This window comes from Wasmannia auropunctata, unplaced genomic scaffold, assembly GCF_000956235.1.
Source record: "Wasmannia auropunctata unplaced genomic scaffold, wasmannia.A_1.0 LD334508.1, whole genome shotgun sequence".
Taxonomy (NCBI): Eukaryota; Metazoa; Arthropoda; class Insecta; order Hymenoptera; family Formicidae; genus Wasmannia; species Wasmannia auropunctata.
Window position 1 is genome coordinate 614,844 of NW_012028382.1, and position 12,050 is coordinate 626,893.

The following is a 12,050-nucleotide window of genomic DNA, read 5'->3' on the forward strand; positions in this document are numbered from 1 at the left end:
AATTTTGCTTAAGTGGTTTACCTAATCGTAGGACATTCTGCTAATTGAAGCTGCGTCCTGTCCGCGGAAGCTGAAAATTTCGCGTTATGCGTTATTTGGCCCGAAAGATACCGCAATCCTTCCTGCGTAAAGCTCTGATCCCGACAATCCTATTACGGTACTCGGGATCATCCTCACGAGTCCCTCTTCCTGCAATCCCGTAAAATGATATCACGACATCCCCGTGGTACTACGTCGATCTGAGCGTGCCCTATGGTATATGGTTTTACGACGGCTTTCCTCTCTTATTTCGTTCTCCTCGTGCAAACTCCGCCGGAAACGAGCGTTACGAGAACCTTTGACACACTTCTCCTTCTGTCCTTCAGAAATCAGAAGGGCACTTTTGTTCCTCGATATATATATATATATATATATATATATATTTCACCCGATTCCGATGAAAGCGCGGCAAGACTTCGCTTTTGCCGACCTGGATAGGAGTAAGTGCGAAGTGATAGGCAAAGTGGAGAGCGCATAAATAGATAATGGACCTAAATGAAGTGGAGAATATTTCACACTAGTTGAACTCGCGAGGGATGCACGGCGGGTCTAATGGCTCCAGGTCATGTTTACGATCCAGGCACGAATCGAGAAGCCGTTTCGCGTTCGCGCGCGCGCGAACACACAGCCCGGACTCTTTTATAAAACTTAATTTTCCGGATAATTTTACCATTTGTTACCGCCTTTCCTCTTACGCGTTACAGTCATAATTTACAGTCGTCGTGCAGCCGAGCGTTAATGGAAATTTTAGGTACCGTCTCCTCTCTATCTTCCGCGCTTCCTTCCACCCCTTTTTTTTCGTCGTCGCAGATTTAAGAGGGACGTTTAACGTTTTACATGGTCTGAAACTTCGGGAGAAGCGCATTAAAAGGGTGCCCGAAAGTACGTAAATATCCAGTCGGAATTTACATAATTTATCGCAACCTCCCCTCCCCCCCCCCCCCGGAGAGGAGCGGCTTATACCCCTATTCGCGTTTTATTTCGCCGTAACAAGTGGCAAGAATAGAAACGGTAAGTCCGGCTCCCTCAATGCGTTGTACAACGAGGTATTCTCCTCTTGCACGGCTCCCGTTATTTACAGGAATATTGAGAAACGCCGTGTACTTAGTGCCGTCGGGAAGCGTCGTTTGCCTTGCAAGAATAAGCAAACAAGCAGTACTCAAACCCTGGCGTCTCCCGTAACAATCTCAAAACAGTTCCGTAATAGAAAGCCGGTGATGTTGCAGCAGGCAAAGCTCTCTAAAAATGCTTCGCGAGAGAGAGAGAGAGAGAGAGAGAGAGAGAGAGAGACAGAGAGAGAGAGAGTTACGTAGCTCAACCGGAAGTATCGCCACGGGGGATCTCGAATAGAATCGGAGCGGAGGGACTTGTAATCAGATCCCGTTTGCATCATCCGAGCGCACCTGTGCCGCGACGAGCGTTGAGCAATGCTCTCCGGCGAAGATCAGGAAAATGAGGTTGCTAATCTTTAACGAAATGTTAAGACGGCGGATCAATAGCCGATTAATCCGATCAGTCTTCGAAATGTTCAATCATCCAACACGCGTATCGAGCGCGCGCTTCACCCGGGAGCGGATAAATAAACGCGGTCTGGCCATTAATCTTCCTTAACTACTACCAAAAGTTTCTCGCGGGGGCTTGCGCGAGAAACGCGCGAGTGTTAAAATAACAATCTGTACGTCGCCTAACATCTTGCGTCGACGTTAGCCGTATATAGATGATCAATAGTTCGCGAGCTGGCTGCGTTTCCCGGCACGTAATCCAATCTAATAGCGCCGCTGAAATCAAGATCGATTCTATATAGAAAGCCGGGCCCGATCGCGGCGACGACGCGGACGCTTTGAGAGAACCGGGAACGCGGAACGCCGCGCTTGTGTCCGGCAGAACGACAGGACCGTGGTAACCCTCGGGGGAAATAGTTCCGGCCTGCCGGGCTATGCCGAAGTTACGCCGAGATTCCCGAGCTGCAGTAATGCAGTTTGGTAGTTGTGCAGTTGTAACGAGGGCCCCATAGCCGGCTGTCCGTGGACGTATCGTGGACGTGCTATATAGCGATCGTTATAGCGGTCGTACAGTCGTATGGGTCGCGTGACCGTATATGGCCCGGTCGTATTCGGTCCACATGTCGTATTTGTACTACAAATCCCCGTAACCGCAAATCCCACGTCCGCAAGCGGGTAGCGAGCTCTAATCACGGCCGTGCAAACGATGGCTGCCTTGAACTGTCCTGATACTTCCTCTGCGACGGTGGTTAAAACGCCGTGATTAGCTTCTCCGTTGCTTCTCCGCGCTGTCGGCTCGACAGCTTCCGGAGCACGTATCGCGCCCGCGTGGATCATTCTCGGGATAATATTATGAGAGCGGGTTCGAATTTCGGGTTTTCGCAATATGTTAATATGTGTGGAATATCTCTCGAAAGTGATGGAACTGCATTAGATATTATTCAGAGAATCACACGTGATCCTTTAATAAATATAACGCAGCGATATTAATTTATCTGGAATATCTGGAATATTTGTAATAATAAAACGTTTCGTTTGCAAAAGAATTAATATGACTAGCACATTCTCAAGACATTTGCACGAGCGTTACCGTGACCGTTGCCGCACATCGAATGTCTATGACGAAACATTCCTAACCGTCATTAGTTACGCGAACAAAGCGCTTCTCTGCATCAAACAAAGCTACCCAATAATTTTACAAATTCGCTGCACTCCGGAGAACCACGGAGCAGCGAAACTCGCGTCGCGGTTTCCTATCTATCCTGCATACGTTTCATCGATGTAACGTTATTGTTGCGACGTGCTTGTCACCGCGGCTCGATGACACTGCCAATATTATTGCAAGAGAGGGACGCTTTTTATTTCGTTCGCAGCGACAGCTCGATAATGCGACTCCGGGTCCACGAAGGCGCGAAACTGTCGAGTCGCGCGGAATTAGAGGCCCATAAATACGAATCAGCAGCCGCTCGAATGCTGCTCCACGGTCATGTATACACGTCCGATCGAGCGGAACTTCGGATTGTGTCTCAGACTCCGCGTGAACTGTCTCTCTACAGCGGGAGCAATTCGGTGGACAGCGAAGACAGGCGAATGATCGATGGGATTGGTAAGGCAACTATTGACGAAGGGCCGGCCGTTAATGTTTCTTTTTGCCTCTGCGACGGATACGCGTTGCATCACGAATCGAGAAGAGGCCCGTAAACTAATTAGTAAAGTTGCTTGTAACATTTTCGTGCTCGCGATTCAATTATAGAGTTTTAATAATTACGTAAATATGATTCCAATTAACAAAAGTCTGAACTTCATGAATTAAATGCGAAGCAACCTACATCAAAGAAAACTTATAATTTATCCAAAAATTAGAAGAAAAGCAGTATAAATATGAGTAATAAAAGGCAAAGGATAATAAAGACAATTCAAGAAGATTCAGTAAATTGTAGATAAATATCACGAGCAATGAACTCACGAGGTGTCTCAATAACTCGAATAAATCAAACACCATATACTTTCATGTTCTGGATACAATTATCATAAGTCAAATCATATGCGCCAAGTTTTGACAATGTACTCAGGCTGTAAATATCGGCGCACTCGCTCGTACGTCGCAACGGCATAACAAATGGCGCGTCCGCGAAAGCCGAGGACGAAAATGGAGTTGCCATTATAAATGTATGAGTTCAAAAGTTCCGGTATGGCTGCGTCCTAGGAAATGAGCGAATGTCCTTTGCGACAGGACGCGTCAACGCGAAAAGTCCTCGTTCCGCCGGAGCGTAACCGTCGTCGCCGGGCTTTACGTTACGTTAGTACCGTGACGTACGTGAATCCGCGACGGAATTCCAGCCGGTTTACGGCGCGAATCTGATTTTCCTGGGAGCGAGCGCACGGGTGCGCGCTCGCCGTGCGCACGCCCGAGCGACGGTCGCGGCAGCGTGTACGAGTTGGCATTAACAGGAGAATAAATTATCCTATTCGGCACGAACCCTTCATAACTCAGTAGCAAAATTAGCATAAGATCAATATTGCTTTTTCGCCGCGCCACTGACGGCGCTTCGGGCCTGGCGCCCGACATGCCCATTTATCCAATTCACGATAAACGGGACGACGAATAACGAACGCTATTGCTTCCTGAAAATCGTCAATTGTCCGTCATGCATCACAAATTATAGTTTTCATACATTTCATGCGTATCTCTTTATGGTTTTTTTTTAAATATAATAATTCAACTTCGTGATAATTGATAACGAACAATTAATTACGAAGCTGTTTGATTCATTTAATAATGTAATAAACATATAAATTATAAGCAGGCTGTAACACACATAGAGAATACTGCAAATGTAATTCGTTTCAATTTATAAATTAGATATAACATTAATGAAAATTATAAAATTATGAACGCAAACATATAAAATAAAATTCATTGTTTTCAGCAAATTAAGCTTTCAATTTTTCGTGCAAATCAGTTGGACTTTAATTAATGCAGGCCTTTGAAATTATTATAGAATTGTTCGCTTCGAGAGCACTTCATACTGCACTGTTACTGTTTGCATTATGAATAATATCGGTATTTCAGCCTCTTTCCTCCCGGCAGTCAGATTGTGCACGTTTCAGAAGAACGGTTCGTTCGTCGATTGCTCCATGACGGAGACGACTCGTCGAAGAAGCAGTGGAACGAATCGACGATAATTGGAGCAAAAATAGAAGGCGTGCTTATCTCAATTTCAATGATATTGTACAACCGCAGTTGTATTAAAGAGAAAATATCCTGTTAGAACATACCTACTGTTTTTATTTTTGTTAAATTCAATAGATTCAAATTGTCGCATCATAGATGCCTTTTCCTTAAAATCAGATAATTAATCAGTATTAGTACATCTTTATCTTTATATCAATATATCAGTATCTTCACTATTATTTTCTCTATTAAAAATCAATGTTCTCCTACGACGGATAATTTCCGCGATGCATAATATGTAAATCGTAGACGTAGACGAAGGGAAATGAAGAGCATAATGAAAGTTCGACAGCGTTTTTGAGCTTTATGCAAAATTCTATGTAAGCAAGAGCGTTTACATCTCGTATACAATCCATGCATGTACCTACGTCCGAGAGAAATTACGACAGACGATAGAAGAGACAGAAGGAGGAAGATAGACGGAAGAGAACGAGAAGGGAGAATTACCAGCCTCCAGGACGTGTGTATGTGTGTGTGAGTGAGTGAAAGAGAGAGAGAGAAAGACAGAGAGAACGAGTATTTTGTAGTAGACCGTGGTCCACGTGACCGGTTGTGCCCTCGGAGTGGAACGCCGAGGTCAATGCTTTCCGTCCAAGGCTAAAGGACCGGGAGAGCCGAGACTCGAGTAGGTACTCGGATACCGCGAGTACAACCGACGTCCAGCATCGGCGAGCGCCGAGCAACGAGAGAAGACGAGGAGAAACCGCGCCGCCGCGCCGGTCTCAACCTGCCCGGTTCCTCACCTCTTGCTTACAACCTGCCTCGTCTCTCCTTGGCGCTCAGCCGGGCTCCCTCGTGGCCGGAGATCCTCTCGCTCTCGCAGCCGAGAGGGTCTCTCTTACCGTACCCTTCATGCGCCACGCTACGCGGACGAGAACATCGTTGTCGCGGCTATGGAGAATCGGATTTCACGTCCCCGCGATATCGTCCGAAAGGTATTCGAGAGTACGGATCTCGGGCAGGGGATACGTTTGCCGAGTCGCCGAGTGCGATGTGTTTGAGTTTCTACCAGCTCGCACGCTCCGGCATCGGGAATCGAGTTTGCGTTGCAACGTCGTCGTCGTATTGCCGCGGTTGATCCCCACAGAGACAGTAATACGACTGGAAAATTTACTCGAAATATACCGTGCGTTCTAAATTCCGCGAGACCGAGCAAAAATAGCTGACCGATTTTCGATAATACAATAGTTATATACGCGCTACAGAGCTGCTTCGGAGTTGTATCAAGCGGAAACGTTATCGCGTATGCCCGCGTTTTTTTTTTACGCGATCAAAACCGATCCTTTTGACGTCTTCATGTCGCGCCCTGCCCCGAGCTGGCAAGAACTGCGAAGTATCATTCCACGAAGTTGTAACCAATACGAAAGTCGCGATACGAAGGGCGTTCTGTTCTTGTTACACCACTCGCACCAGCCGCTCCACTTCCAGGACCGTAACTTGTTACAGCCGGACACTTTACGGCTGAGAACTAAAAGATTAAGAAGGGGCTCCAGGATCGGAGCGGCAGAACGAGGACGCATTGTTTCCCGGGGCTTCCGCCGGCAAGAAATTGGATTTCGAAACACTGGCAAACGGCCGATACTGCGTACAAGAACATCTCTGCCGAGAGCGCGTTGCACCGAGACGGCTGCACATTTTTATATTTATCACATTTCACAGATTAAATCCGAGAAGCGAAGGAGCACGAGGCGCGAGACTCCAAAGCTGGCTGAAACCGGCGTAATTTCGACGCTTTCAATTTTTAATTCTATAGAGATGAAAAATTTTGTTGTACCTCACGTCGTTTATTTATCATCGCAAATAAGTACAGAGATAATTTGATAAAAATGTTGAAACAATTTAATTCAAAAATTATATCTTTGACATAAAAGTCTAAATATATTAAAATTAAATTTCAGTTCTACACCTCGAACGCAACTGTCGGCAATAACATCGCTATACGCCGAAAAGGGAGGTTCCCCGAAAATTGTTCTCGGTTTATAACCGTCGCGAACAGTCCCAAGTAAATTAAGGAACGCCTCGTTGTAAAGGAATAACGTCGAATGCAGCGCGAGCGCAGCGGCATATTCAACCGCGGAAATAACGATTAATGGATACGATTAAAACCAAGAGCGCGCCGTTACCACGCTCGACCTACCCGCGTGGCCCTTAAAGAAATCGATTTTTGAAGATGAAGTGTAATGGCATTTTCCTGATACCATCGTTGTTGGAAGTATGAAATTTACGCGTGTTTAGATTAATCACCGACGAAATAAAAATTGATGGTACAAGTGTATCGGTAAATAACTGCATTAAATCACTGGTATATCAGTTTGATGAAGAAAGTGATCAGTTGGGAAATCGGTGTTATGCATTGCATACATTATATCCCTCTCTATACCTTGACGCGATGGATGATTTACTTTATACTCGATCTATTTAGAAAATTGAGCATGAGATTGTGTCTCCGCTTCTTTTCCTCGACAGACACGACGCGTAAACCCCGTTCGAGCTCTCTCGTAGATGTATACGTCACATAAATATCCATTTGCCGCAACAAATTCCATTCTCTCGCGGCGATAACCGGGAAGCGAACGGAACATTGTCCGGGAAAAATTACGAGATCATCTGGAATACCGCGGACGTCCCCGTCAGAATATTTAACGACACGACGCTGATATTACGGCTGCGAGATCTCGGATATTAGACTTTAACTTTGCGATAATGCATACTTTCGGAAGGTGGCGATATTGAACGAAGTGTCATTTCACTTATCTTTATTATAAAAACTCTCTTTTAACGTTTAACGATTTATTACATTCGAACATATCGCGAGAGAAATGAGATATACGGAAAAGCAAAGAATAAAAAATATATAATGCAATTTTTGTTTTTGCTGAGAATAATTAAATTTCTTTTAGCTTTTACTGTGATCGTACTTGTAGAGATACAGTTTATATTTCTGAATACGAAAGAGAGAGAGAGAGTAGCAATTATTAGCAACGAACAACGACACTTCAGTCGACCGTTATCGAACTTCGTTCGCGAAGCAATTGTATACCGCGAGCGATGCTTAATCCGCGTAAGCCCCGAATCTCGCGCGAGGGCGAGTCGGAGTCGCGAGCGCGCACGTTTAAACGGCGCTCTGACTAGCGATAATTTAACGGAGGCAAGGCACTATCTATTTATGTAGGAAGCGAACGAGATACATCGTCGAAAACGCCTAGAGCCAGATACGAGAATGGCGTCTTTGGAAACTTTCCCATCGTATAACGTCGTCGTCGGCGTGCGGGCACGCGCGCTTGTCTCCCTTAAACGTTTTGGCCAAGTACTTTAAGTTTACACGACGGGACAAGTTTGCGAACTTTAACTTATTTGCTTCCGTGCCGGATTACCGGTTAAACGGTCCCGGTCGCCGGGAGGGTTAACACAAGCCGCACGGTCCCCATGCAAAAGGCGCGGTGATCGCCGATACCGAAACCGCCACAATTCCACCGACCTCGCCATGGTTAAAGGTAAGGAGAACTTTGTAGCTAACCAAACGCTCTTGCAAACGGCGAAAGAAGCAGTGTAAGAGTCGACGTGACGCGAATAACGGCGGAAAAACGATCGCATTTCCGCGGACTGCTCGGCGGGAATAGTTATCGCCGCGGCGTATATGCCATCTTATCGCACGTGTGACGCCATGATTTGCGACGGCAGGTTGCCGCGATGGGCTTATACAACATCTCGCGGGAGATAATAAAGGAAATATGAACATTGCTTGGGATAAGAGGATCACAGTTATCTTAAGTGGTTTAAGTTATTTACATCGGCTAAGCCGCTTAAGCAACTCGGAAATTAACGTCTTTTTTGTTGGAAAATGTTATAGAACGTTATTCTTGGACTATATGTTAAAAGCGTGCGTCGAGGATAAATATGTCTCTTGTTTGCATTATATAGAGAAAATCATAAAGAAAATACTAATTTGTCTTAGCCGAGCCATTTAAAAGTAATGGACAAATATGTCAAGAGAAACGTGCTAATATCTTTCGAGACACATCGCGACAAGTATCATCCGGAAAAGCCAAACGCGATAATCCCTTGCAGCCATTCTCAGCTTGAAATTAATTAATTTCCATTATTAATGACTCGTAAATGAAATGATCAAAGTGACAGGTTGCTCGATAATCACCGTACAAATTGCAGAATTTCTAAATTAAGTTCTTCGAATCGCGAAATATTTAACATTCACTAAAATATAAGTACACGTTGAATATTTTGTTCCTCATATATCAAATCAATTTTGAATCCTCATTCGTGAGGACATTATCGTAAAATACAGTCTTTACGTTTTGATTTGTAAAATTTAAAGACAATTATAAAGCATTATAGTTTACAAATATTACAATTATATAAATTCATAAAAATTAGAGCTAAAGTCAAAGCCAGTTATCACTCGAATATATTTTGCGTACTTAAAATCATTAAAGTAGATATCTTCTCCGTTCCTAATTGCGTTTTAAACGCCAGCTTGCACCGGATTCCCTTAGTGAATTTTGTCAAGTTCTATATATCCCTGGACAGGAGAGCTTGATTGAATATCCGATCAACGGGCGCGACTGGCGCAGTTATGCATGCATGTATGTATGTACGTATGTATGTATGTTAGAAACTTGTTTAGCGCTGCCCCACGGGACTGAAATTCTGTGGTGGCGTCGGCTGTTGCAGTCGGCTCTCCAGACATGTAAACTCGCGCCAGCCGATACGCATCCGTACTATCGCAACAGCCGTGCTTAACTCGGATGCCAGTTTATAATCACTTAACGTGTTTCAAAAGGTTAAAATCTTAAAATTCAACCGAGATCCCAGGATTTTCATAATTTCCAAGATACGCTACTGTTGTGACAGCTGCCATTCCGAAAACAGAAATGGAAAGTCAACACTAAACTAGAAGCTTATATAATTTATACAATTATGCGATAAAACTGCGCTTACAGTTGCACGGCTGCATAATAACAATCGTACGACTTGTTTTAAAGACATAGTTCTTTTTCCTGACAAAAATCGAAATTAAATTTCGAGGATCTCGCGCTAAGACCGTAAATGAAAATTATCAGTATCCGATGAGAAGATTAATATTAGACGCCGAGCGGTGTAATACATTACATTGTATGAGACGAGAAGTCACGATATATCTTTCGGGCTTCTTCGCTCCGCGGCGCTATAAATAACAACTGCCGATATAATCGGGTCGGGCGATATTCCACAAAATTAGAAAAAGGTTCGGTATAGAAAAAGAAGTGTCTACCCTTAATACAACTAATCGATCGTCGTTTATCCCACCCCTCCTTCCTCCCAACATCATTTTCCCCTCCTTCGTTGTGGCGCATCTAATACACCAAAGAATGCACAATGCAATCAGTGCGGTGATGTGAACCAAACCGAATTATCGTCGTCGTAGATAAGCCAACTAGATATCGCTCGCTAAGACACCAGCTGTGTGATCGAGATTCCTTTAATAGCTTCCGGATGGAGACGCCGCCAGCGTGAACCGGATCAACGAATTTCCTAATATCCAAGCATCGATCGCTCGTGACGGCTATTTACTTTATACTCATCCCCTTCCTTTACGTGATGCGCGATCCGCCCCAGCCAAGACGCGAGAGCGCGAAGGCCCAGAAAAGAGAGCAACAGCGAGAGGACACCTTGGTTCCTCCATCTCTCGCCTCCCCTGCTTCCCGAGGTATCTCATATTTATATAGTGACTACGCTGATGGGAAGTCAATCTGAGTCCCACGCGGGGTATATATAATGAAGGCTAATTAGAAAATTTTCCGATGGCGGTTCCCGCGAAATTAATCGATTCCCGCGCTCCAATCCAGGTAAGCGAATCTCCGATAACACGTATTGCCGGTTGGTAATAAAGTTCGATGGGTTCGAGCGGACGGATGACGCGTTCGTTACTTTTTCCTCGAGACTCTTAAATCCCATTTAAGGCGAGCGCTTCCCTTTAGTTGAGTTCCCTCTATCCGCCGGTAGAGCCTCGACTGCCGACGCTGATTTCCGTACGACGAAACGACGAAAGCGAGACGCGGCGAGGAAACGTCGCGATATCCAATTATACGCAAATTAAATTTTCCGCGGCATCGACGAATTATCGATTTCACGAGAATATCGGAGATATTTTGTCCGAGCTTATCAATAAGGGAAATCCCCGGACGCTTACTAAGAATTTTAACGGCGCGTGCTAAATAAATTAATATCACGAGGTGTTAGCGCGCGTCACTAACGCGAACTATAATTTAAATGCAAGTAATACTGCGTAACGTGTGTATAACACACGGCTCGAAGGATTAAATTAATAACTCCAACTATATTGTGTGTACGGTATGGCTCGTATGAAAATCTATACCTCTTTGCCGGGCAAGACTTAATGTTTTATTTATCTCTGCGTCAAATTACTTGTGCATAATGAATACCAGTGGCTTGCCTCGCACGAAACCGTGTTGCGTAAATGAGGTTTTCATTAGCGAAAATATCAAGTACTTAACGGAAGCAAAAAGTGGTCTGAAAGCCGATGTTCCTCGATGAGGGGCGTGTCGCTATCCTTTCAATGGAAGAATTAACGTACCTTAGCTAATGCCTATTTTTGCAGCGCGATTTTTTTTCTCGTCGCGGCACATTTCCCGTACGCGAAAAAGGGACATTTACCGCTTCGTTTCGTCGTTAAGCCGTCTGCGCGCGGCATGCGAGTCTCGCGATGAAAATTGCATTACGTTCGCCGGGTAACTCCGTTTGGGGAAGCGGCCGCACGCGAATATAACGACGGTCAAAGGCAGTTAATTTTACGCCGATTAATATTGACTCTCGTTACACGTTCGGAAGGTACGTCCCTCCGCTGTCCTGTTCCATGCGCGATATTCCGCGCGTGCAAAGGATAACATTTACAATTACCTCCTACGCGTCGCCGCTGGCGGAACTTTCTATTGGCACCTTCGCTATTAAAATGCTCGGCTCATTAGTACCTACCATCGTATTTATAATTTATATTCAATTTATTATATGACTCATTTCACCGCTAAAAATAATCATAGCATTGGAAAGTGGAGAGATTATTATTCTTAATTAATGTAAAGATATTAAAAAAATATATATCGATTACTAGATCAGGAGCAAAGACAGATTGATGGGGACATGACTGTTTAACGTCTGTTTAAGATCTGAGGTGCTTGAACGTACAACCCATCGCGACGTATCATGATGCATCTCGAGTGACCTAATTCGGAGAGTACTCGAACGTAGGCGAGCCTGAG

General features: G+C 44.7%; 1 protein-coding gene across 1 annotated transcript; it reads left to right on the plus strand.

Annotated features, from left to right (window-relative positions):
* Positions 1-2,801: 2,801 nt before the first annotated feature.
* LOC105458612 lies at positions 2,802-4,727 on the plus strand. Its single transcript, XM_011704079.1, has 2 exons — positions 2,802-3,147; positions 4,615-4,727. The coding sequence occupies exons 1-2, from the start codon at positions 2,862-2,864 to the stop codon at positions 4,725-4,727; spliced, it is 399 nt and encodes a 132-aa protein (XP_011702381.1). The 5' UTR covers positions 2,802-2,861.
* The last annotated feature ends 7,323 nt before the right edge of the window (positions 4,728-12,050 follow it).